Here is a 27,028-nt window from a genome sequence, read left to right as displayed (position 1 = left end):
TCTGATTATTTGAAGAAAATGGGGTCAAACAGAGTAACACACTCCCACAGGATGTTTGCCTGTTCAGAGAAATATGAAATAATCTGTATTTTAGGTACCTTTGAAGAGGTGGAGGCAAGTAGTCTGCCTGCATTAAAGTTTACACCCAAGTTTGTGTTCCTGCTTGCAGGAGGGTATAAGGGAGTGGTGTTGTGACTGATGTCCTGCAGAAACAGCCCCTGTGGCTCAGACTAGGATCCAAATAAAAAAGACCTCTGGGACAGATACTGAGGGGAAAATGGGGAATGAATAGCATCAGCCTGCACTGGAATAGTCTCCAGTTTCTGGCTTCCACTGCTGATTGCCTTGTTCAAGCAGGAGGATGTCAGGGAGCTCTTTGGAAGTGCCCAGCAATTCCCCACATTCATCACAGGCTCTGGGAAAGGACTTTTGTGCAGCCAGAAATTCAGCTGGTTCGAAGCCATCTCTGTAGTTTCACCAGCTTGTCTGGAGACTAACTGAATGCTGATAAAAGGTAATTTCTGACAGAAACATTCATTTTTCTGCTGTGATTTATTGCAGCTACCTGGGGAGCAACAGAATCAGCACCCTGGAGCCCGGTGCCTTTGATAGCCTGTCCCGGACCCTGCTGACACTCAGGCTGAGTAAAAACAGGATCACTCAGCTTCCTGTCAAGGCCTTCAGGCTGCCCAGGCTAATTCAGCTGTGAGTACAAATGTCCACTTTAATTAAGCTCAGCCACACTTCATTGAGATAAAATGATCCTGGGGATGTGCACAGCAAATGTCACCCAGCCTCACCTACTGTGTATAAAATGTAGAATTCACTGTGCAGGAGTTCTCTGTCAGCTCCTAGGAAGGCACACTGGGAGAGGGTTTTGTCTTCTACCTCTTGGCTTTTCAGGTCATTATTTGGATCAGGTGGGGAGGGAGGAAGGAATGCTGCAGCAGACATCAGCATCTTTTGCACTTGACAAAGTGAGACAAATCCATTCCCTTGCAAGCTGCTGTCTGTGGTGCAAGAGAGGTTTGCAAGATGTTTCCATTGAGAGGGACAGAACTCAGCTGCTGTGTTAGTGCTTCAGGGCCACACAGGTATCTTTATTGGCAATAAAAAAGCAATGAGGGAAAGTTGTTAAACTGTGAGATGATACTTGGGCAGAGAAAATTGCAGCTCAGATGAGTTAACACACACATGGTTGGTGTTCTGCCAGTGTGGGGACACACAGACATCTGCAGCTATAAACATGCTTTATGTGTAAAAAAGGGGCCACTTAATGGCACTTTTCCCTTCTGCTGCTGTTGGAGAAATGGGCCCAGCCTAAGGCTCCTTGCAATCTTTCCATCAAATTTGATAGACAAAAGATCCACCTCTGTCTGTTCACATAAAGTCCACAAATGCTGCTGGAACTTGCACCTCTAAGTGTCAACCTCTTGGCTGAGAGAGAAATCCTCCAGCCAGGGTGTGCCCAAGGAGTGTGTGCATTTGTGTCTGCATGCATGCAGGATTTACAGCCAGTTTGGGATGCGATGGGGGACACAATAGGAAAAGTCTTTTGCCTCTCAGCTGGAAGTTGCTGTCCATTGAGTGAGGGCTTCTAATTCACTGTGTTTGACTGCATCATGTGCAGAACTGTAATGAAAACAGCTCAGTCTGTTTAGGAACATGGTTTGCACTGAGAGATGGAGTAATTGGTGCTCTTAATGACTGCCTCAGAGCTGGTTGTTTAACTCTGCAGATAAACATGAATGAATTGCAAGTTACCCAGATTGGTGTGTTGTAGGATTTGTGTACAGTTCTTTTTCTGGCAAAGCCTGTTTCACTAATAGCCCAGGAAGTGCAGTACCACAAGGGACTTTAGGCCTGCAAAATCTTTATTGCTTACTTGACTTTAATTATTCTCAACTTGAGCTCAAGTTCAACATTGTTTTTTTAGGCAGTTGAAAAGTAAGCTTAAAGTCTCTATGGCTTCTTCATCTTTTCCAAAACAAGTTTGGCTATTGTAACCTCCATTTTCCTCAACACAAACACTGAATAGGGAACTATCCTCAGCTTAATCTTGTATGTGTGGAAAAGTATCAGTTTTAAAAGCTTAAGCTTCAGCTTTTAGTGAATTGTGTTGAAGTTTTCCATTGACTTAACAGAACTGGATTTTCAGCTAGTATGTCTCGGTCAAGCAATCCATAAGACTGATATAGGTTGGTAGAGTGTACTGCGATGATGTTCATATTGCTATTCAGGAAAAAGATATTGACAAAATACAGGGGTCCTTCCTCATCCAGGGAAACTCAAAAGAAATTTAATGAACCAGGCTGGAAACCTTTGTATACACAAATACCAAGACTACATTGTTATTAGAAACACTTTCACTCTTTATTAGTTTCTGATGGAAGAAAAAAAAAAAAAGTGACATTTTTCAGGGGGACTGAAGGCTTTCCTTTCAGACTTGGCCATAAAGTTTCCTCTTGGGTCTGCACTTTTGGGGCACCTGCATGTTTCAGAGCACATTTTTACTGGGCAATTACAAGTCCTATAAAAACAATAGATTGTAAAGGAAATCATGCCAGTGTTTTGGTTCAAATGGTGTCTACGCTTGAGGGAGGATGGAGAGTGGGAATTGATGAGAAGGATCAGTGGTTGAAAAGAAATGCAGAGAGAGGAGGGATGAAGAGGAATTGCTGCACTGTGTAATTTCTCTGTAGTGAAAGCCTGTCCCAGGGTGAGTTTGTTTAGGAGATCACACCCAGCTGCCTTCCCTGGATAGCTCTGGGATCGAAGGTTTCCGGTGCTGTTCTGCTGTCTCCTGGGAACCACTGACACAGGAGCTGTTGGCATTGCTGTCCCCATTGTGTGCTGCACAGATGACTGGGTGAGAAAGGGCTGGGCTTTAACAAACTTGTATGGCCTTGGTGATTTCAGGGAGCTGAACCGCAATCGCCTCCGCCTGATTGAAGGGCTGACGTTCCAGGGGCTGGACAGCCTGGAAGTGCTGAAACTGCAGCGCAACAACATCAGCAAACTGACTGATGGGGCTTTCTGGGGCCTGGCCAAAATGCAAGTTCTGTAAGTTGGTGCTGTCACATCCTTCTCTGTATTTTAGCAGTGACCCGTGCTGCTTCGTGTGCCCCTTTCTTTGTCCTGCACGCCCAGAGCTGCTTCAGTGGTGTTGCCACATTTCTCTTCACAGAGAAAAGCAAGGCATAATTTCTCTCAAGAATATTTTTGAGGTTCACATTCTCTGAACCTCAGAGAAAGAAAACACAATTCTTATTTTATTTGCTGTGCCTGTGTTTGTGTAAAAGTAGAATGCAATAGGGAGATTGTTTATCTAAAGTAATGGTGTTTTATTTACAAACGTGTGTGTGTGTGTGTGTTGGGACTGTCGTCTGACAGTCTCGAGCTTCCCTGCAGTTGTGTGCAGAGTTGAGTGCTTGGCAGTAATGTAAAATAGTGTAATAGAGTATAGAATAATACAGTATAATAAAGTAATTAATTAGCCTTCTGATAAGATGGAGTCAGATACATAATTCTCTCCCCTCCTCGGGGTGCGTACAAATTCGATGCAGCAGCTTCTCTTTAGCTGACCCACAGCTTACAAAAGCTCACTGCTTCAGCAGGTGTTCATTAAAACAGCACTGTTTTTTAAGCTGTGGCACTATTCCTTTGAAACATTGGCAGTTTGAACATTCAGCATTTATCTCAATTGGTCTTTAAATATCTGGCTTCTGCAAATTTGTTCTGGCCGATAGATGGAAACTCTTTGTTGCAGACAGCATCCTTCCACCTCATGGGATACCTGGAACCCAAGCTGGCCATTCTTGGTGATGTTTTCTTTCCATACCAGAGAATAAATTGATTAGTCATTGCAGAGAAATACCTGAAGCTTCCAGCACCCTTGGCTTCCAGGTGTGTTGGTGAGGTCCCAGGTGATGAAGGCAGCAGGTTTCTGGGTGCTGCTGTCACACAACTGAAGCTCTGCAAATACAAACTTGAATGGGCTGCTTTAAGCCCAGCTGACTTGCAGTGGAGCTTCTCTCTGCAGTCACATCTCCTTCTGGGCATTTCCTTTGTGTGGTCTTTGAATTTCTATCTTTGTTTGACAAGAAATGCCTACACGTGCATGTGTACACGTGGGTATGTAGAAAGGTGTGTAGGAATAGCTAAAATCCCAGTTCTTTTTGGAAATGCTTCCAGCATTTGACCAGTGCTGCTTATCTGTCAATTCCTTCTGATTTTTCTCCACAGGCACCTGGAATACAACAGCCTGACAGAAGTGAACAGTGGCTCTCTCTATGGCCTTTCCTCTCTGCACCAGCTTCACCTCAGCAACAACTCCATATCCCGCATTAACCCCGATGGCTGGAGCTTCTGCCAGAAGCTGCATGAGCTGTGAGTTGGTTTCTGTTGTGTTGTGTAATGCTGGCAGGAGAGAGGGGAGTAAGGAATTTTCTCAAGGCTTACAGCTCCCACTGTATCAACCTGTAGAAATGCAGGAACTGCAGGGTCCTAAGTGATGCCCTTGTTATTTATCATGTTATGACCTTCAGAGCACCTGTGGTGCTCTGTTAAAACACATTTGTACCAGAAACAAAGGCTAGAACCCACTAAAAGTGCACAGTGCCAAAAGACCTGGAGAGTCTGTGAGCTGTGGCTTGCCAATGTTTTTAGCTAGTGAGTTACAAGACTTGTAACTTGCCATATAAGAACTGTACAGCCTGAAGGAGGCTTTGCTTTATCCTCTGTATTTACAAAGAGCAACCATGCTTTCAGTCAGCAGAGATTTGGCCCTTTCAAGGCAGTTCTTGTTTCTCTTTATCCTTCCTCTGGGGTTCAGTTGTTGAAAAGTAAATACATGGCTTTGCTCTCCTGAGGTGCTGGGGATACAGCCTGACAAGTGAAGGAAAGCCTTTCTGCTGAGGGCAGCCCCACAAGGGTGTCTTTTGGGTCTGTGGCACTGCTTAATGCCTTTTTGAAGAGGCACACAGGGATGCTTGCAGTATTTACAGAAGGTGCTGCCATCCCCTCAGTGAGACTGTGCAAAGCTTTGCTTTTTTACTTTGGTCAACTTGGCACGTGGTCAGTGGAACTGGAATTCATTCTGCTAAACATTGTCAGGGAGTCTCCTATGCACCAGAAAGCAGCATGGTAGAGCAACTTCCTGCTGCCAGAGGTCTCACTCTGCTCTCCCACTGGAGTTTGGTATCTGCCCACCCAGCTGTGAGCCTGAAACATCTGGGCTATGGGTTCAGAGATGGGTAGACCTGACACATGTAATTTCTTTAAGTTTAGAATTAACATGCTAGCCCTGTGATTTCTGTTGAACCCAAATTATTTGTTCAGATTTTGGTTATTTTTGGGGGGCACAAGGAAGTACTTTATTTTTTGTTTTAATTAAATACACACGTGATTGTGGAATTACCTAATTTTTCAAATTGCTGCAGAACTGGCCACGCCTTGCTCAATTCAGATCCTCACATGATATTTTGCTATATTAAGGCAGTGTTAATGGAGAGATCTTCAAGGCAGCAGATCAGAACTAGAACTGTGCTCTGCCTTTGGTCTGTTAAAATCTGAAGCATCAAAAAAAGGGGAACGTGCCTTTTTAAGGCACTCACAGCTGAATCCTTGGAACAGCCAAATGTGGACCACTGCACTGCCCAGAACCAAATATCTGGTGCCTGTGCTGAGCTTTATTTTAGCCTGGTTAGATGGGATGGGTCAGGCCCACCTGCACCTCCCAGGGCTAATGGCAGAACTCTTTTAGGGAGAGCTGAGCTTGTCTTCTCTCCATGACTCTGTCTTGCAAACCCTCAAGGTTTACATTGGAGGTTGCTTGTGATGCTGAGTCCTTTTTGTCAGGTATGGATTAGGATCTCATCCAACAAGCAGTTCTAACAGTGAGCTGTCCTGTCTTAGAAGCAGTAATTGCAGAAACTGGGGTGCAGGATGAGGTAGATTTGGAAGATGCCTGGTGGTGTGAGGTGGTGTGAGGCACTGGGGTGTGCCTGGCCTGACAGGCAGGATTGTGCTGCAGTTTGAGGCCGTGGCTGAGATGGGAAAGGTGATTGTGTGGGAGTTAGCACAGCCCTGCAATGTCCTACAAGCTCTCTCAGGTGCTGCCTTTAGGGTAAGGCTGCTGCAGGGAGCCATCAGATCTCAAACTGAAACTCCTGTAGGAGGGGTCTGTGCTGAAATGCCAGGGTGAGCAAAGGAAGCCGTGGATACATCCAGACTGACTCGTGCACTTTGGTAGTGGTTTCATTCCTGATTTAAAGATCCTTGCTCACCTCCACTGTTGCTAAATCTGCTGGGTTTCAGTTACCAGAAAACACTGTGGTTGTACAGGAATGAATTTCAAAGTCTTCTAAGGAGGGAGTTGATCATCTGAAGGAGGAGTTCTCTCTCATTCAGTTGCCGGGACAAAATGTGAACCCAAGGCTCTGGGCTGATATAAGAGCTGACAAGGAAAGAAAGCTCTTGCCTTGTTCTGAGCATGAGAAAGGGCTGATTGTATTCACCAGTCAGGTGCTAGAGCATCAGCATCATGGAAAAAACCACAGTGGGAGCAGAGGATTTCATCAGAGGTAAATGGTGACTTGGCTGCTGGGTCCTTCCTTCCCTTTTTACCTGTGGCTTGGTCAGGGGGAGTGAAGTGTGTTAGAGGTACCTGGTCCAGATCAGGCTGGCAGCAGGAGCTCCAGTTGCACAACAGGGTTCTGGTTAACCCCTTTCTGCACCAATTTGGATGGTGCTCAAAATCTCCTACTTCTGGCCAGGCTGGAAGGGCTGTGGAGACAAACATTGCCATTTATTCATGCCAGTGATTTCTCACTGGTAGAGATGCCAGGCTTGGGGAAGCAGCAGACATCTGTTGGCTTCTCTCAATCACATAACCCACACTGCTGAGCTGAGGGGGGAAACCTGATGTTTGGCAAATTGGCCTGTCCTGGGGCAGGAAGCAGAGCCCTGGCAAGCTGAAGAAGCCACTGCCAGGTCCAGTAGCTCCTGAAACTTTCCATGTGTGACACCAGTGGGAGTCACCACGTCCTGCTGCTGTCTGTCCATCTTGGGGTGACATCCAAACAAACAGAGGGAACATGCCTTCACCAGTTGTGGCAGGAACTCTTATGAGTGGAATCAAAAGGAACTATTTATTTTCTCAGCCAGGTTTAGGATTACTTTTGAACAATTTTTTTTTAAAGCCAAATTCTTTAATAGCAGGTGAGGACATAATTTTGACCAGATGCCAATTCTTCATAACGAACACTATAGCTTCTTTAGGAATGAAAGTATGTTGTCCCATACCTTCAAACTCATTAATCTTTGCTGAATTTTTTCCAGAGCTTGCCCTCTGCCCACTCACACAGCTAAAAGATAGACAGCCCCTTTGCCAAGTAAATGACACTCTCAGTGCTCTGGAGTATGTGTCTGTTTGGACTTTGGTTTTGGCTTTGGCTTTGGTTTTGGCTTTGCATGAATTTCATGCAAGCCCTAGACACATTTTTAAGCAGACTCATTAACAGTGCTAGAAGAGGAATTTGGAGGTTTAGAACTCAGTGAATTTTTTTTTTGCTTGTCTGTGCAGTGAAGAATTTCAGTGCTTGTTCAAAGCTGTTTCACTTTTTCAAAAAAGTTGAGCAGCTCAAACCCTCACATCTTTTGAAGTGAGCAGCACTCCCAGGTCACCAAGAAGGTGGTTGTGAAAATCTGGTGCCTGCTGCTGTTCTCATTTGAGAATCCAGGCTGGCCTTCCACAGCAGGGCTTTATTCTGGATGGAAGGTGGTTCCACAGATCCCAAAGCTTGCCCTCAGTGTCACATCTCCAAAGCCTCATCTTGCTGGGAGAGCAAAGCTGCTGCCTTCCTGCCAGCTTCCAAATGCAACAGGAGCAGAGCTTAAATAAAAAACCTCCCAGACCAGAGATAATGCAGGCAAGGGGAGGAGATAGATGGAAAACTAGGAAAAAAAACCCCAACCCTCCAATAGTCTTTTGTAAGTGGAGAGGATTTAAGGCAAACTATGCTCCTTACAAAGGGGAGTGGGAGGAAGGAAAGGTGGCTGGTTTACAACAGACACCTCCTTTCTGTGGGTGAAAGGAAGCATTCAATTGCCTTGTGGTGAAATGCTTTTGGCTCTGGACTGGGGTGGAGCCCAGGCACCCACACCCAGAGCCTGGGGCTGGCTGTGCACAAGTGCAGAATGATAAGGCACCTCCTGAGCACAGCAGCCTGCCAAGAGCCTGTGTGAGCTCCAAAATCCATCAGTGTGACATCACTCTGCACCTCACAGGGCGTGGGCAGCAGGGCCTGCTGCTCCTGTGAGCCTCGGAGGGGATTGAGCACAGCCAAGGCTGCCAGACCCTCGCCCAGCTGCAGGGGAGCATGGGGAGCTCTCCCTGCTGCAGCTGACAGAGTCTGTGTGCTGGGTGATTGCTCTCAGTCACTCCTGGGGCAGCCTCTCTCTGTAGCCTGCACAGAAAATTGCCCCAGAGCTGGGTACCAGCTGCCTCCTGCTGCTTGTTGTTCCCCATGGGGCTTTTGGGGCAATACCTGCAATCAATCTTATTTCCTCACCCCCCCAGTGCATCCCCTCGTGTCAGGTGCCTGTGGGAGGCAGGCAGTGCTTGGCACAGAGGAGTTTGGAAAACACCAGGTGGATTGACAAGAGCTGTTGTTGCATTTTTTCCCCCTCAGGATTCTCTCCTACAACAACCTGACCAGGCTGGATGAGGGAAGCCTGGCAGACCTCGGGGGGCTGCACGTGCTGAGGCTGAGCCACAATTCCATCAACCACATTGCAGAAGGAGCTTTCAGGGGACTCAAAAACCTCCGTGTCCTGTAAGTTGCTCTCAGCTTTTGTCAGACCACACCCATGTTCCCTCCCTCCACAGGTTGTGTTATGCCACATGGTTCTGCTTTGAAGATGCTTTGGGTGCCCATGTCTGGCAGATTCAGGTTCCTGAAGCCACCTCAGCTGACCAAAAATCCCTGAGGTCTCATTCCTGCAGCTAATAGCAGTATTTCTCTTGCTATCACATTGACTTTAATTGAAATTATTAGAAAAGCTTGGTTTCTTTTGGGTCATTCTGCGCTCAGAAGGAGCAGGGAATGATTCCTTCTACTGACAAAACTGGAAATTTGCATATCCTCTTAAATGTGCTATTGAACACTTCTGTGTTTTTAAACTGACTATTAAATATAAAATTATGATTAAGTATAAAATTATTATTAAATATAAAAGTATGATTATATATAAAATAATTATTATCATAAGATGATGTTAAGAAAAAAAAACTATGGCAAAACAAAGAAATGTAGAGGTTGGGCTTGAGATTTGACTGTACCAGAAGTGTAACAACGCATGAAGCTTCACCCAGCCTTCAGTCCAGTCATGGAAATAAGAAGCTTTTGCAGGTACCATGCAAGTAAGCAGAAATCTTTAATGCACTTGAGCCCATGTAACATTCTGTGCTCTGATTTTTATGGGAAACCCTGAAAAACCAAAAAGTTGCCAAGGGCAGTTTCATGTGCCCTAGTACTGAATTGCAGAAATGATCCATCCAATGCTGGCTGTGGCCATTTACCACAGACTTTTATTTTAAAACCACTGACACAATAAAATACCTGGAAATGTGATACTGGAAATGAGCTTTCCTAGTCCAAAAAGCAACTTGTAAGGTTTTAGGAGCAGTAGAGCCCATGAGACAGATCAGTGTGGCCTCCTGTGGGGTGCACTTGTGTTGTATTTGTGGGACCCCCGATGAGGGAAGGAAGGAAGGAAGGAATGATGAATTTGACTCCATATTCTTAGAAGGCTAATTTATTGTTTTGTGATCTATATTATATTAAAGAATGCTATACTAAACTATACTAAAGAATAGAGAAAGGATACAGACAGAAGGTTAAAAAGATAATAATGAAAACTCATGACTCTCCTCAGAGTCTGACACAGCTTGGCTCCAGTTGGCCATTGAGTTAAAACAATTCACATGAAACCAATGAAACACAGTCACCTGTTGGTAAACAATGTCTAAACACATTCTAAAGCAGCAAAACACAGGAGAAGCAATCAGATAATTATTGTTTTCCTTTTTCTCTGAGACTTCTCAGCTTCCCAGGAGAAGAATCCTGGGCAAAGAGATTTTTTTCAGAAAATATGACAGTGACACAGTTGCAGCATTGTACCATTGCACACCGAGAGCTGTGTGAGACTGAGGTACATCTGGGCTTGTCTTATGAGCATCAGAAGATGGGGATGCAGTTCCATTCCTGCAGCTGTGTTCTGTCTCCTCACTGGAACCTGCAGGGCTGCTGCCTGCTCTCCCTGGGAGCTGCAGGCTCAGCACCTTCATCTGGCACACCACACAGTTCTCACAGCCCTTGTGACAGCACCAGACACGTTCCCAGGCTGGTTGGGTTCAGCAAACTGATTTAGTTCTTCCTTCCAAAGAAAAAAACCACACTTTGACACTTTTATTCCTCTTGAGAAGCCCATTGTGGCCTGAGTCATTAAAAGGAAATGGGAACAGAAAAATCTCCCCTCTTTACAGTACTTTTTGCATCTTACTCTTTTCTTTATTGAAGTTCATAGTGAAGGAAGTGACTGGAAAGTGAGTTTGGGTTTTGTTTGCTTTTTTTAAACTTAAGCCAAAGCCTTTCAGGCCCTGGGCATTGAGAAGGGACCTCTCTGAGGCAGCTGTCAGGACCGGAACTAAAGGTTTCCAAAGAAAAATGGAGGGGAAGGGAAACTGCTCCTTCTCTTTGCTCTGCACTGAATGTGGAGCCTCTTTTATGTCCAGGGCAGAGGGGGGGAGGTGGAGTGTGTGAGCGAGCTCTAATTTAATAAAGAGAAAGGCCTATTGGGTCCTGCACCTGGTGAAAAAGAGCTGAGCATGCTTTAATTATGGGCTATTGTTGGGGAGCCTTTGGTGGGTGTGAAACTGCTGAAATGTGGAGCTATTCAAATAGAGGTCAGGCCCGGAGACCTCTGAGCACAATGATTAACAAGGCTGCGAGCATTCAGGCTCAGCCAGCCAGAAAGAATAGGAAATTGGCAACAGGGGCTGGGAGAGGAGTTGGGATACAAAGAGAGCTGGGCCAAAATACCCCACTCTTTTTTTCTCCCTCTCTCTATTTTCACTCATTTGTTAAAAAGGTTTTTTATTCCTCCTTTCTACTACTAAACCTTTGAGTTGCCACTGGATGAACAAGCAATACCATTTTCCTTCCCTTTTTCAAGAAAGCACAATGTGTGGCAGTCAATTAATAAAAGTGTGTGTCAGAGCTCCTACAGGCTGTTCCCACTTGTCTGTCTCTGCCATGGGAAAGGCTTTGCTGCTCCAAAGACCAGTAGCCCGTGGTGAAACTGAAGAGGAGAAATGTCTGAGAAGGGATTTTCCCTTAAAAAACAAACAGAACAAGGGACATGGGCTTGGCAAGCCTAGGGAAAATGTAGAAAGTGAGCTCCAGGAGGATGGATTTGCTCCTGTCCGCTAGGATGGTGCTGGAAATGCCAGCACATCAAAGCATTCTCCTGGACCCATCTCTTTGGCCACCACAGCATTCTGTGTGCCCACACCCCACGGGGATGTGGAGGTTTTGTGCATGCCTTTGGCACAGAGCAGCCCACAGATCACCCTGACACCCACAGTGATGCTGGCTAGGGCCAGGGCTCTCCGGGGATGTGAGATTCAGGTCTCAGACTTAAGCCAGCTGAGAAACAGGAATTGTGGCTTTTGGCCATCTCCCTTCACATCTCTAGTTCACCCCAAAGCAGAGAAAGGAGCAAAGACTGAGCCAGCTGAGGGAAAAGCATTCTTATATCGAAACTGGGCTTTCTTTTATATTTGTTTTCCCTTCCTGTGAGTTACTGTGTATTTGTGCTGCCCAGAAGCCACACTGTGTTGCCTGTGTCTGGAATGTTGCAAAATGCAGGGGGACTTGTTTTTTCTTTATTTGGTCTTAATATTTTTTTATCTGGAAACGTTCTGATAATCGTCTTCAAAAGGTGTGAAAGGAGTACCTGAGGGGGCTCAGGGGTTATCTGGATGGTGAAGTTTGCTTTGGTGCTGTGTTTTGCCAGGTTTTAAATCTGTGATGTAACAAAACCAACAAAGCCTATTTAGTTTTTCTTTCTTTTTACTTAACATTGGAAATGATGAATTTCTGTCTGTGTTGCTGGGTATTCATTGCTAGCTGGATTTAAAAGCTGGGAGGGAAAGATTTCTAAACAGTCTGTTTAAACAGCTTTTGTGGATCTCTGTGTTTGTTCTGTGTGCTTGTTTTTCTTCAGACTTCTTTGACTCTTGTAATTGATGGTCAATTTGAAAGCCAAAAGAAGCTAACTCTGAAAAAGGAGTTCTTGTTTTTTTTTTTCAAATGGTTATACAGAGTTAGGCTGGTGTAGTGATGCTGACACTTTCCTTTGTTGAGTTTTCAAGTTCATTGCCAGAAAAAATGCAGCTTTGTAGAAAATACACCAAATGCAGCTTTGTAGAAAATACACCAAATCATCTTCCTAAGATTCAGCTATAGACAAATATATACACTGGAATACCCAAAGTGATCTTCTTTCATGGTAGTAGCATTTAAGGACAGCTGTTTCTTTCAGTTTAATTTTGGCACTTTATTTTCATTTTCCTCCTGTTTGGATGTTCCAGAACTAGAAAAGGACAGAAACCTGCTTGGTAAAAAGTAGCTGTCTTAGACGGTTTCAGCTAGGAACAAGCCAGAGCTTTGGAATGCACCATTCCAGGGCAGGAGAAGTGATTGGTGCTGCTTTGCTGCAGGACTCTGCATTTTCTGATAACTGTCAGGAGAAAATGGGACCCTCTCATGTGGCACTCTCCAGCTGCCTCCACTTGTTTGTAACAGTGACACTGGGGCTGAGGTGCTGATTCTGAGCTCTCTCTTGTCCTCTCCCCAGGGAACTGGACCACAACGACATCTCAGGCACAATAGAAGATACCAATGGAGCCTTCACAGGCCTGGAAAACCTGAGCAAGCTGTGAGTATCCCTGGGCTTGGATTCTGCGAGCCAGTTTTGTTGTGTGCCTATGTGGGGCTGGGTCTGTGCCTTTTTATGCAGCCTGCCTTACCTTGGAACAAGAGAAAAAACAACAGAAAAGCTGAGCTGTGGTAGTTTTGCAGGCTCACTGCAAGGGTGCAAACATGGTTTTCAAGCAGGTATGGGGCAATTATTTCCTTTCTAAATGGTGAGCAGACAGTGCCACACACTGCAGTTCAGACACAGAGAGGAATTTAGGCTGTTTTCAAGGATAAAGCTCAGCACAACCATTCCTCACTTCTAAAAGCAAACAAGCAACAAAAACGACCCCTTGCAGTCTGCAGCGAGGCACTGATTGATGCAGCAAATAACAATAAACAGAAGAGAAAAATCTCCCCACTTCCTGCTACAGCAGAGGATTGAAACAGGATTCCTTTCTGTGGGATACTCTTTCTGAGAGTGATCTTTTGGGCTCAGTTCCATGTGCAGTGACAATAAAAGGCACCATGGGGCACAGGCTCTTGAAGAGATAAAAAGGCTCCCGAGGCAAGCATGCGCCTTGCAAATGTTTATGGCTTGCTTGGCCTTGGCCAGGATTTTCACATTGCTCTCTGCAATCCCTGTCCCATTTGAAACAGGGGGATATAAATCAGCCCTGTCACAGGAGCCTCTGATGGCTTGTGACAAATCAAGAGTCTCTAATCATTACCTCTTGCCTTTGTGGAAGTTCCCAGTGCCCCCCCTGTGCCGCTGTCTGTGCTGCTGGGATGGCACAGCCAGGGGTGCAGTAAAAGCACCTCGATGGAGAGCAGATGGCTGCAATGAATCCTGGCAGGAGGAGGGACATGGTCACGCTCTCATCTGAGACTCCTGGGGGAGAGGGACAGGCAGGGATTGTGGGGAGGCAGTGCTCAGAGGGGACAAATCTGGAATCACAGGCAGAGAGGGCATTTCATTGCTGCTGAGGGGAGTCACTGGGTCCACGCAGAGGGGACCAAGCTGCAGCTGCAAGTAAAGTGGGGCAGAAGGCAGAGCAGGATTTAAGGACAGGGGGAGCCAGGCTGGGAAGCCGAGGCAGTGTGGGGGTGAGAGAGAAGTGAGTAAGAACTGCTGTGCATGCAGAGTCAGGGAATCTTCCCATGACTGCCAGAAAAGAGGCAGAGGAGCAGATGTGGTGGGTAGAAGAGTTCTTGGCTGCCTGACTGAAGTGTTTGGTTTGTCTGAAGAAACCAGGGAGAGCATGTGAGCAGCTGGAAGGGTGATGGGAGCAGAGACTCTGTCCAGTGGGATTTGCAGGCTGTAAGGATTATGAGTCTGTAGTGCTGCTTTGACAGGGAGAGAAGGAAAGGAGCAGAGAGAGCTGTCCTGGTGGTGCATCCCTCCAACAGGGCCACTGGCATGGGAGCAAAACTAGTGGTCCCCAGTGATTAGGATATGTTAGAAATGCTGGGTGCAGATAACAGGAGGGTGGTGAAAAATCCAGAGGGGACAGCATGGAAGGAAAGAGCTCAGCAAAAGGATTGCCTTGGAAAGCAGGAGCAGTGAGCCCTGATGAGCTGTGGGGGTCAGGCAGAGGCCAGGAGGAGCAGCAGGGAGCAGGAGGAGGAAGGAGGGGAGCAGGGGCAGCCTGTGGGGTTTTGTGCTGGCAGGCTCTGGGCAGAGCAGCTGTTGCTGTCCCCTGTGAAATGCCCTGGCCTGGTGTGATGTTCATCACCCAGCACAAGGAGCACCTCCAGAAAATGGAGCTTGGGCTGCTGGTAGCCAAGGATGCACTGAGGGCTTGTGCAAGTCTAAGGGAGCTTGGTTTATGTCTTTATTGTCTTTATTTCCTTTGTTGACTGATGCCTGTCGCTGCTCATGGACTCGGGCCAGCTCTGAGGCTGGCTGAGGGATGTGTGCAGGGAAGGTTTGTGCAGGGGATTGCAGCGCATTTCTGAGCAAGTGGATCAGGTTGGTTTGGGGCAGACAGGAGTGGTTTAATTACCTGCTGTGGGACAGACAGCTTGCTGGGATTGTTCACTGTGAGCCAGCCTGTAAAGCTAAAACCCGCTCAGAACATGAAATTATTTTATTATTATTTCTTTCTGAGGCATTTTGAGAATACTTGTGAATGATCACTTCTAAAGGGATCCCCTCAGAACTGTTTTAGCTTATCAGCACATAAATCCCAAACTGGTGATTTCTAAGGCTGAAGTGAGTATCAGGATTTTTTTGTAAATAAAAGATCAGCCCTCTCAGCAAACATTTCACTGTGTGATTTAGGGCCTGTGTTTAAACCGTCAGCCTCTTTAAATGCATTAGCATACAAAAAATAAATGGGCACTTCAGAGGAGACCTTCCAATGAATTAATAATCACCTCAGTTCTGTGGAGATTGCCTTAAAAGCCCTTCCCCTTTGATCTGGCACAGATTAGCCTCTGAAAGGATTTAGCACAGAGAGGGTTGTTCGCTGACATCAAGGTGTTAAACAGAGATGGAGAGGCCACTCACTTTAGCCTTCCCTGAATTATATATGAAGCTCTCCAGGATGGAGAGCACAGGCCTAAATTAAAATGTTGCTTGAAGAAAGAGGGAGTTGAGAAGCACTGGAGCATAAAAAGCACCGGTGGAATCACTGTGGAGCAAGGAGGTTCCTAATTATTCAAGCTGCTAAATGTAACCAGCTTTGTGATGGCTCACTCGGCGAGATCTTCCTGCAGGTGCAAAACTGGCTGGAGGAGAAAAGGCTGCAATGAATTGTGTGCTTGGCATGTAATTACACTGGTGCAGTCTCCAGGAGAGCTTGTGCTTGGCTCTGCCCCTGGAGGAGGTTCAGGCCAGCAGTGGGATGGCTCATTGTGGCTGTGTTCTGCTGCCTTCACATTCCAGCCTTCACAGCCCTTTGATGGGAGCCTCTAGGTTCAAACTCTCAGATTTGTAGAGGCACTTAATGGAAATTAGTTGCAAGGAGTAATGAGTTTGCTGAGGCCTGACTTGTTATGTGTGTTAGGTATTTCTCATGGCCAGGCACTGAGCTGTGTGCGCCTTCACAAGTGCTGTAGTTGTGTATTCCCTTCCCCAGATGCACTCCTTATCTCTGCACAGATAACTCAACAGATATCAGCAGTATCTCCAATTTTCAAAGACCAAAATCCACTGAACAGTAATAGAAATCTGCAGCTATCAAACCCAAGTTCAACATAATCTTTTCAGCAGCACTTGCCCATCTAACTTCCATTAGAATCATAAAGGTTGGAAAAGATCTTTAGGGTCATCAAGGCCAACCATTAACCTAGCACCATCACCATGTCCTGAAGTGCCACATCCACATGTTTTTGAACAATTCCAAGGATGGTGACTCTGCCACTTCCCTGGGCAGTCTGTTCAATGCTTACAACCCTTTCTCTGAAGAAATTTTTCCTGAAATCTAATCTAAACCTCCCCTGGCACATCTTGAGGCCATTTCCTTTAGTCCTTATTTTATCCTTACCTTGTCCTTAGAGCACATTTATTAGGAATATGGCTGCAGAAATCAGTGTGTATGGATGCAGCCATTTGACCAGAGTTTGCATACAGTAAATTATTTACTCTATTAATCATTCTAATGGATTTCTCAAAGCCTTCATTAATGCAACATCCCTTTTACCAAATGATGGCACACATGATTGCATACATCCTTTGGTGCTGGGAGTATTTGAGACTGGGCTTTCCTAGAGCCACCATATAACCAAATTATCCTGACATTTGAAAAGTGCTTTGTGGAAAGCCTTGACAAGTTCTTGGAAATGTATTTGCTCATGGAATGGCTGCACATGCTCCATCTTGTACTCCTTTCCCTGGCCAGTGAGCAAGCAGTGGGGCCATCACAGCCGTAAGTCTTTTTGGGGTGCAGATAAGGCCTTCACACCCTATACTGAAGGGCAGCACTTGAATGAAAACTCAGAATCAAATGCAGCACCAGATGTGCCCTTTTTCCACCTGAGGTGTGGGTGATGGCTTGCCCTGGACACCACGTGGTGATAACAGAGGCACCTGGAGGATGAACCTGGGAGGGAGGCTGGGGAAGGAAGCAGTTCCTCACTGATGACACTCGTTGATGTTTCATTAAGACAGGTGAGGGCACTATCCAATTGGCACAAACCCTGGTCAATGTTTATGGAGAGCTGTTGCTCTGGAGATGGCAGCTGGGCTGGGATCCCTCCAGCTGGCTGTTTCCTGGTGATAGCCCCTCATGCCACTGCTGATTCAGAGGAATGCTCTCCAGTCACAGATGCAAACAAACCCATTCCTCAGCTCTGTACATTACCTGTTCTGCCTTTTGCTCCTTGAAATTATCCCTTGGCTGTGATCTGTTGCGTGGTGTTGCTCTGCTGTTGTATTTAACAATGAGGAATGAGCAGTGCCTGCAGTCAGCTGCTGTGTGACTGTGCAGCCCAGGGCAGCCCTCAGCTCTGTGTGCTGATGGCTGCTCAGGCCAAGCACCAGGGGATAAATCACCACTCTTCTTCCTGTCTGGGAAGAAGTCAGAAATGAAAAGTTTGTGGGGAGAAACCAATATCTTGTTAAACTGTCACTGCACTTAATCCTGTCCACAGCCAGCCTGTGAAGAACAGAGGGGACCTTCTGTTACTCAGCAAGCTGGTTCCCAAGTACAGGAGCAAACCTGCCTTTTTACATGATATGGCACATTCCCTTCTGTGCTGTCATCACTATTAAATTCAAATACAGATAAAAGGATTTCATTTCAGGAGCAGGAAAGCAAGTGTGCTTCAGCCCTCTTAATCTCTGTGCAGTTCAGATTTCCTGGGACTTACACTGAATGTGTATATCAGATAAAGCCACACTAATTGTGTTCCTTTTTTTTTTTTTTGCCTCCCTCTCCCCATTTTCTTTCTGTTTATCTGGCACTGGATGTTTGGAAACTGCAGAACTCTGTTTGGAAACAAGATCAAGTCGGTGGCCAAGAAAGCGTTCTCAGGGTTGGAGGCTCTGGAGCACCTGTGAGTAACCCACCATGCCTCAGAGTTTGGGAAGGGGAGTCTGCCAAAAGGAGCTGCTTGAGAAATCTGCTAGCAATTTAATAGTGTCTTTGTAAACTGAGAAGCCAGTCCATTTGTGGGGGCCACCTGCTTCCTTCTCATTATAAGTCCGCCTCAACTTTGGCCTTTTTTTGTTACAGGAACAAAGTTATAGAACATATGGGAAATTTGCATGCTCTTAATTTTTTGAGAGTATCACCTTGACTTGCACATTACTGCTTTGCAGGCTGTTAGCAATGAAAAGAGGCTGGTGCAGGCACAGCACTCTCTCCTCCTTTGCCCCAGCTCCCTCCTAAACCCAGGCTCTGGCAGTGACACGTGTTACAGATGACTGGGTTTGATGCATCCCCACTCAACATCCCCATTCAGCACAACCCCCATTTGCAAGAAGTAAATTTTGGCTGCCTCTGTGTATTTTTTTTCTGTGTCCCAAGGCTGATGACTCCAGCAGTGATTCATGAATAACCTCCTTTCCTGGATTAAAACAAGTTAAAGTATATGTGACAGTGCTCTACATGTTTTATTGGCTGTTGATTGTATGAAATGTTATGGCCATCAAAAGCACACTGAAAGGTTTGGGCTGCCTGACTGGGAGTACATTCCCAAATAAAGATGCCCTTAATTCTCTACTGAGATTGCCCTCTTTAGGCAGTGCTTGTCTGACCTACATGTCACTTAGTAAACTTCAGCCCTAAACCTGACACTGCTTTTTCAGAGAACAAATTATTTTTTTAATTAGCAAGACTTGTGAGGGAAGGCTTTAACCCCTTCCTTTGGAAATACTGAGATTTTTTTTTAAACCCAGCAGTATCCTCTCCCAGTCATTTTCAAATAATTCCTCAGATGCTGCTTAGTGCAAGTATTTGCTTTCTTTTATGTTTGCTGAAGGTCTAGCCTGGGGTACCACATTCCTGACTGTCTTTGGTTATCGAGGGGGCTGAGGAATTTCTGAGCTATGGATGATGGAGGTAGCTCAGCCTGAGAAAATGCAGTGAGAAGATGGGATAGGGAATGACTTAATGATTCAGTAAAGTGTAATTTTTGTTGGCTGGATATTGTTCAGCAATGCTTTAATAATACAAAGGCGTTTTGAGGAACATTTCTATGTAAGTGCTGAAGGCCTTAACAAGGAGCTACCAAATCACCTTTTACTGGAGTCATTGCTTACATCAGTGTGAGAGGCTGTGTCCCAGCCATGGCATCTCTTCTGTTGACCCTGCCTGTGGTTGTGCCTGCAGGAACCTGGGGGACAATGCCATCCGCTCCATCCAAGCCGATGCCTTTGCCAGGATGAGGAGCCTGAAGCAGCTGTAAGTGATTGCTCTGCTCACAGCCACCCCAGGCAGGAGGGATCCTCCTGGCCCTGCACCTCAGCAGCAGCACTGCTGTTACCCACACCACCACTCAGGCATTTCCCCCTCCCCTGCATGCTCCTCTGGGGGGTATTTTTACACATCAGGAGCTGTCATTGCATGTAATAGTGAGTGAAATTAGATCATGGGGGCAGGTTCTTCCAGCAGGTTTGTGCCTGTGCAATTATTCACCTTCATTCAGGAAGTCCAGCCCTGCTCCTGTTAGCCAGCTCTCCTGCTCGCAGCACCATGGATTTATTTCCCAGTGGCCCATCTGCTCCCTTGCTGTTCCTGTGTTTAGGGTTCACACACAGGACTGATACTGCAGTGATAAGCACCATTTGAACTGCATCCACTTGTCATTCAGCCTTCTGGTGTAAAAATACAGATGTGTTATCAGAGCTGCTGCTTGTGCTCCAGGCTGGGGCTCTGCACTGTTATCAGACACTGTTTCTAGTCTTGCCTGGTTTCCTTTTCTCCTCTTCCCCATAAATATTTAATCCACTGTCAGTGTGTTGCTATGCCCCAGAGTAGTGCAGTGTCTGTGGAACACAAAATCATTTATTTGGTATTTGGGCAGGTACAGGTTCTTGCTCCTGACATTGGCAATGGGGATCAGATGGTCACTGCTGGCAGTGACACCTGATACCAGTGACTGGGAGTGAAGAAGATAAACACTGTGTGTGTGTTATGTGATTAAAAACTTTATCTTCTGCACTGGCACTTGAAACAAAATTGAGATGAAGGATTGATCTTATTAGGAAGAGATAGTGAGATCCCAGATATTGTGAAGGAATGTTTATAAAAGGGAGAAGTTCACATAGAGGACATTTACATGCAGAATGCATTGTGCTGAAGGATCTCCTGACCTGTCCCAAGTACACAGGAGGGTTTTATGCCATCATACGTGTTAGAGGCTACACATCTTTCTAGAACACGAAAGTGGACAGCTTTCAAAAATCAAATCCCTATTTTCCCTTCCTCTCCAGTCAATTTCTTTCTTTTTCCCTTCCCTGCTCATTTCAAACTTCAGGATTTCCTGAGGTATTGGGGAGAAAATTAGCAGGAGATTCACATCTTGTAGTGCAGTGCTGGAGCTGGGATTCTGCTGGGCTCTTGATACCCTGTTCTTGCACATCTTGTAGGATTGCAGGACAGGAGCTTCTCTGGGGCATTTCCCAGTCTCTGAGGCATCCTCACATTCAATTCCAAGGATCAGAATGAGTTTTACTAACCAGACCAAAGTATGAATGCCCTGTTCGTGTAAATGTACAGCTCTACACTGGCCTTAGGGCTATGCTGAGCCATTATTTGGCCCAGAATATTAAAAACAACCCACTTTAATCCCAAAGCTCCCTTTTTCTTTGCCCCCTTTTCACACCTCTTTTCCTAGTGTTGGACCAGAGAATTACAGATCTTACCATGGTGGGGTTGGAACTCAGGATGCTGAGAAATGTTTATGTGTTTTGTTTTCCAGATTACTTATTATTTCTTTGGGGTCTACACAAATATCTTTGGTAATTTCTCCTCTGCTGCTTCTTTTAATCAGTAAACACAACTCCAGGGTCACCTTAGGAAGGCAGGGCCTCTCTGCTTACTGCTCTGCCATGGAGGGAACTCAAAGCCTTTCTTTCAGTGGGAGCTGGGTGTCCCCTCTCTCTGGTCAGCAGCTGAATGCTGGATTTGGTCCCCACCAAGGGCTCAAACCCCAGAGGGGCAGAGCAGGAGCTCATTGATGTGTCTTGTGTGTTCCTGGGGATCACTCTGGGGGCTGGTTAATAATTACAAGGAGCTGCAGAGTGTCACTGCAGTACAGGAGGGGGTTTCTCTGTGTGGACATGAAATGCTGTCTAAACGTGTCATGCCTGTAACATCTTCAGTGCCTCCAGGACATCCCTGCAGTCCTTTTTCATCCTTCCACCCATGCTGGGGGGGCAGGAGGAGTGTGTTTAACATGAAAAGGCTGTGAGTTTCCCAGCCTTCCCTCCGTGCAGGACTCACAGCAGGCTGGTGTTGGTTTTGTTTCCCTGCAGCCACATTAACAGTGACAGCTTCCTCTGTGACTGCCAGCTGAAGTGGCTGCCCCAGTGGCTGGTGGAGAAGCAGCTGCAGTCCTTTGTGGTGGCCACCTGTGCCCATCCTGAGTCACTGAAGAGCAAGAGTATTTTTGCCATCCAGCCAGAGAGTTTTGTGTGTGGTAAGTCTTGCCTGCGTGTTTTGAGGTTGTGTGAAGGGTGGGAGTCACTTGGGAAACATTTTCTTTGAGTACCAGCATGTTATTATGAGAGGGTTTCTGTTTTGTTTTGTTATTCAGTGGGATCAAAGGAAGCCGAAGCCTGCATTTAAAAAATTTGTCATTGGCTACAATTTATTTCCCACTAAAACCACACAGTGCATTGCTTGCATCCAGAGTATTCCTTACAGGGCTCCCTGAGTATTAAATCAAAAGGGACTAAGGCCTGTTCCACTTCCAGATGGGGCTGCACAGACACTTCTCCAGTCCTCTCAGTTTGATAGGATCAAGCCTGCAGCTGTAATTTTTTTCCTTCTGCAGTGTTCTGAGCTCTTCTGTGGATTTGTGTTCTTCACCCATCTCTTCTCCCCCTTGGAGACAACAAAGAGTTAAAAACAAACCCCAGAGGAGAATCCCTCCATCACAGCTGCTCCTTTGGGGCCAGTGAGGCCCACCCAAGTACTGCAGCTCACTCTGCACCTGAGCTATGGTTTCAAAGCAGCTTTACTTAATACCAGCACACATAAACATCTACTACCTTTCTCATAAAGAAAAAGAAATTTAAATGATCAGAAGAGGCCAAATCAGTTCTGCTCAGGCATCCAGGTTTTGGGGAAAAGAAAGGCCTGGTTTGGGAGCCAAACCCCGTGCAGTGGAGCCAACCAGTGAGGATCCTGGGTGGAGCTGCACATGGCTGTTGGAAGGAAAAATGAGCTTTTGCAAACACTCTTGAACTGAGCTGAATGCATGACTTGCACTGAACAGGGAGCAGAAGCTTTGTTGCAGGGTCCCTCCTGATCCCCCAGTGACACCCTCTGCCTAGGTGGCCTCTGTCTGAGCAGGCTGGGAGGGAGCCTTGCTGTGCTCATCTGGAAGAAGGGATCCTGAAAGCTCCATCCCCACAGCAACATCACAAAGCAAAAGCAGCTTTGCTTCCCGCTGCCTGCCAAGTCCTCCAGGCACTATAGTCCTGGTTCCAGAGGCCTGGCTGTTTAATTAAACCTTAGTCAAATATTAAATTACACCATTTGTAGAAACCTAATAAATGAATCTGCTTGGATCCTTGCTAAAACCAACAGTCTTCAGGGCAGAGAGAGAGTGTGCAAAGCTTTCCACCCTGGTCGGGTGACAGGCAAATACAGCTGTTTCTGCTTTGAGAGTCATGGAGTCCTTTAGGCTGGAAAAGACCTCTAAGATCTTTTAACTTTAACTTACTATTAACTTCCTGCAGCCAAACACCACCACTAAACCAGGGCCCTGAGTGCCACACTGACACATGATTTAAATACCTCCAGGGATGGTGACTCCACCAACTCCCTGGTCCCTGGGCAGCCTGTTCTGGTGCCTGACAGCCTTTTTGGGGAAGAAGGGTTTCCTATTAGCTAATCTAAACCTCTCCTGGCACAACTTGAGGCCATTGCCTGGGAGAAGAGACCAATCCCCACCTCACTAAAACCTCCTGTGGGTGATTTTCCCTGGAGGTGACACCTGCAGCCCTTTAAGTGCCCTCTCCCCTCCACCTTTATGCCAATAGAGGTCTGGAGGTGAGGTTTTAAGTTCAGTCGTGCTCTTCATGCTTGGATTATACAAAGAAGGACAATCTGAATATGGTCTGAATATCTTCTTCAGACCATAGTATCTGTCTCAGATTCACTTGGTGAAGGAGCTGGGTGTCTTGTAGGTGTCTGAGGTCACTCAGTGACCATCTCAGCCCACTGAAGGAACCAGAGGAACAGCAATCCCTCGTAAACCAACGACTCAGTGGAGCTGTGTGTGGCACACCTGCTCTGCATAGCAGTCTTTATTTCTCATTTCACCTCTTGGCTTGCTCCAGCCTCCCCTCAGAGCCCAGCACTGACTATTTATTGCTGCTGTTTCCTCCCAGACGATTTCCCCAAGCCCCAGATCATCATCCAGCCTGAGACGACTGTGGCTGTCCTGGGCAAGGACATCCGCTTCACCTGCCTGGCTGCCAGCAGCAGCAGCTCCCCCATGGTGTTTGCCTGGAAGAAGGACAACGAGATGCTGCACAACGCCGAGATCGAGAACTTTGCGCACGTGCGCGCCAAGGACGGGGAGGTGATGGAGTGCACCACCATCCTGCACCTGCGGCACGTCACCTTCGCGCACGAGGGCCGCTACCAGTGCGTCATCACCAACCACTTCGGCTCCACCTACTCCAACAAGGCCAGGCTCACCGTGAATGGTGAGTGGGAGCTGCTTCCTCCTCTTCTTCTCCTCAGCCTGAGCTCCTGGTGAATTGTGGAACAATTCTGTTGTATTTGCGGGGTGCCCCGATGAAGGGAGGAAGGATGAATCAGACTCCATGTTCTTATTATTTTATGATGCTATAATATATTAAAGAATGCTATACTAAAGAATACAGAAAGGATACTTACACAATGCTAAAAAGATAATAATGAAAACTCGTGACTCTCGCCAGAGTCTCGACACAACTTGACCCTGATTGGCCAATGACCCAAAACAATTCATACCAGAATCCAATGAAACAATCTCCAAACACATTCCACACAAGTAAAACACAGGAGAAGCAAATGAGGTAAAAATTGTTTCCATTTTCTCTGAGGCTTCTCAGCTTTCCAGGAGAAAAATCCTGGGTGAAGGGATTTTTCCAGAGAATGTGAATGCCACGCAATTCCTTGCTCCCGAGGGTCCGTTCCTGATGGCGAGCTCTGAACCTCTGCACAGCAGCTGTTTGTATCTCAGTGGATGCTGGGAAATGCCCTGTGAGGAGCACACACCATTTTGTGTTGGCTGCCATCCAGCCAAGCACTTCAGCATGCATGTTCTTAGCAGCTTGAGCTGCTGCTCTTTGGCTGCTCAGGTAGATTCTTTGCCCATTGAAAACGAAAATACAAAGGGATGCAAAGAAGAGGGATGTAGCAGTTGGAAGTTTTCTGTAGGAGACATACAAGATTTTTTTCCCCAGGTTTTCACAGAAAATTAGCTGTGATCCCTGCTCTGATGGTGTGAGTTGGGGGTGTCATGGACTCTGCAGACAGGTGTGTTCTGTAGAAACACAGGGTCATTCCCCAGCAGTTCAGAGCCATCCTCTGCCCATGGGTAACTGTCACCTTGATCCCTCTGTGGGAAGGAAAACAGAACTGCTTAGAAGATGTTATTTTCCCACAGAACCACTCATGCCCTTTTCTTACTTTTCCTCTATCAGTGCTGCCATCGTTTATCAAAACCCCCACGACATCACGAGCCGGACAGGCACAACAGCACAGCTGGAGTGTGCTGTAGCCATGATATTTTCTGAAAAATCCTTTCTTTAGGATTTTTTCTCCTGAGAAGCTGAGAAACCTCAGGAACAAAATGTAAACAATGATTATCTGCTGTTGTAGAATGCAACAGGTGGATCTTTGATTGGCCCATGTTAGTTGTTTCTAGTTAATGGCAAATCACAGTCAGCTGGCTCAGACTCTGTCTGAGACACAAGCTTTTGTTATCATTCTTCTTCTTTTTCAATTCTTAGCTTGCCTTGTGATGAAATCTTTTCTTCTATTCTTTTAGTATAGTTTTAATATAATATATATCATAAAATAATAAATCAAGCCTTCTGAAACATGGAATCAGATCCTCATCTCTTCCCTCATCCTCGGACCCCTGTGAACACGGTCACAGTGCGTGGCCGAGGACCGCCTTAATCCCTCTTTGGGAAGGAAAACAGAACCACCCAGACGATGACGTTTCCCCACAGAACCACTCATACTTGTTTCTTGCTTTTCCTCTGTCAGTGCTGCCATCGTTTATCAAGACCCCCCACGACATCACGAGCCGGACGGGCACGACGGCGCGGCTGGAGTGCGCGGCCGAGGGCCACCCCGCGCCGCAGATCGCCTGGCAGAAGGACGGCGGCACCGACTTCCCCGCGGCCCGCGAGCGCCGCATGCACGTCATGCCCGACGACGACGTCTTCTTCATCACCGACGTCAAGGTGGAGGACATGGGCGTCTACAGCTGCACGGCTCAGAACTCGGCGGGCTCCGTGCTGGCCAACGCCACCCTCACCGTGCTGGGTAAGGATGCCTTTGGGCTTTTGTGTTTTTGTAATTTTTTCATGTGTTTGTAATCCTGCAGTTCTTTAGTGTATGGCTCTAAACTGCATCTAGAGTGTTAGATGCTGTTCTTCCATTTTGGTCAGATAAAGCAATTCCTCTCTAGGCCCAGGAATCAAGGACGCATCACTGTCTCAGGCCCTGAGAGATGGAAAGAAGAGTCAGTTGGGGGGGGGGGGGGAGCAAACTAGGGGTAAATGACTTCATTACCTGAAGCTGTAATTGGAAGATTGACCCCCAATATGCAAATGGACCAAACTAATAAAAGCGTGAAAACCTGTGACCCATCATCCATTTTTGGGTGTTGTCCCTGGGGGCACTTCATCTGCTCTAAATGAACCTGAAGGCCCTTCAATAAATATAACTGCTTTTATTCCCTTAATTTTGTCTGGCCTCTGTTTTTAGGTAGTCCCAAAAAGACATCACCAGTGCCCCAGGAGGCTGAGTGCAAGTGGGAACAGGGAGGGATGGCCATTCAAGCTCTTTCCCAGTTGGAGATAAAAGAGAGACAGAGTCAAGTGGTCTGCTTAGTCTTGTTTCATTCTTTTACACTGTAGTTCACTAATGAAAAATACCTGTAAGTTGCATCTCCTCTTGTGCTGAGGAAGCCCCTCCAACCAGCCTATTTTCTGTCTGGAAAATGACTTCAAAAGGAAATTGCACTTCATCTTTCTTGCTCTGTGAAATAATTCATGTTTCAGCTGTTGGCATATGTCCTCAGAAGTTTCTTGCTGGGAAAACTGAACACCAGTTGGTTGTGGGAAGTGAAACCTTGGCTGTGGTTGTTAGATCTGTTGTGGTGTGTTGTGTCTGCTGTATTCCTGAGCATGTGCTTGCTTCATGCCTTGCTATAGTCTGCAGGAACATGAAGAACTTTCAGTGCTGTTAAATCTGACAGGGATTTTAGGGACTGTTGTTACACCATTGTTGGGGAAGATGAAACAGGAAAGCCTTATAAATATGATTGTCTGGCAAAAGATTTTGAGAATATGGAAACTATAACCGAGATTGAAATGAAAGCAAGCTCTGAGATACCTCAGTTACTGAACAACTGGAAAACAATGGTATGGCCAGCTGAAGGTAATCCCCTTTTGATGAAACAATTCCCTCTGCTTGCAGACAGGTCCAAGGCTCAGAGCAGACCCTACTACCTTAGCAGAAGGGGTCCAAAGAGTAGTTTATAGGGTTTAAAATGTAACACAGTATGGTAATGTAATGATTCTTATAGGTTGTATGCAAATGCTATAGGATTTGTATATTGCAGTAGATTTGTTAGTGAGAGTTAGAATATTCAACACAGAAGACGATTTATTGTATTGTAACGGGAACCATACTCTC

At 46.3% G+C, this 27,028-nt stretch overlaps 1 protein-coding gene across 1 annotated transcript in view; it reads left to right on the top strand.

The window, feature by feature from the left end:
* LRIG1 (leucine rich repeats and immunoglobulin like domains 1) overlaps positions 1-27,028 on the top strand; it is a 93,520-nt gene that overhangs the window by 58,053 nt on the left and 8,439 nt on the right. The window contains exons 5-14 of the mRNA XM_030956883.1: positions 562-705; positions 2,920-3,063; positions 4,246-4,389; positions 8,694-8,837; positions 12,925-13,005; positions 17,913-17,984; positions 19,262-19,333; positions 21,409-21,572; positions 23,494-23,814; positions 25,370-25,651. Coding sequence (XP_030812743.1) covers positions 562-705; positions 2,920-3,063; positions 4,246-4,389; positions 8,694-8,837; positions 12,925-13,005; positions 17,913-17,984; positions 19,262-19,333; positions 21,409-21,572; positions 23,494-23,814; positions 25,370-25,651 — 1,568 coding nt within the window. The remainder of the gene's footprint in view (positions 1-561; positions 706-2,919; positions 3,064-4,245; positions 4,390-8,693; positions 8,838-12,924; positions 13,006-17,912; positions 17,985-19,261; positions 19,334-21,408; positions 21,573-23,493; positions 23,815-25,369; positions 25,652-27,028) is intronic.

The sequence above is a fragment of the Camarhynchus parvulus genome, chromosome 12 (genome assembly GCF_901933205.1).
Source record: "Camarhynchus parvulus chromosome 12, STF_HiC, whole genome shotgun sequence".
Classification (NCBI taxonomy): Eukaryota; Metazoa; Chordata; class Aves; order Passeriformes; family Thraupidae; genus Camarhynchus; species Camarhynchus parvulus.
This window is presented reverse-complemented; position numbering and strand designations above follow the sequence as displayed.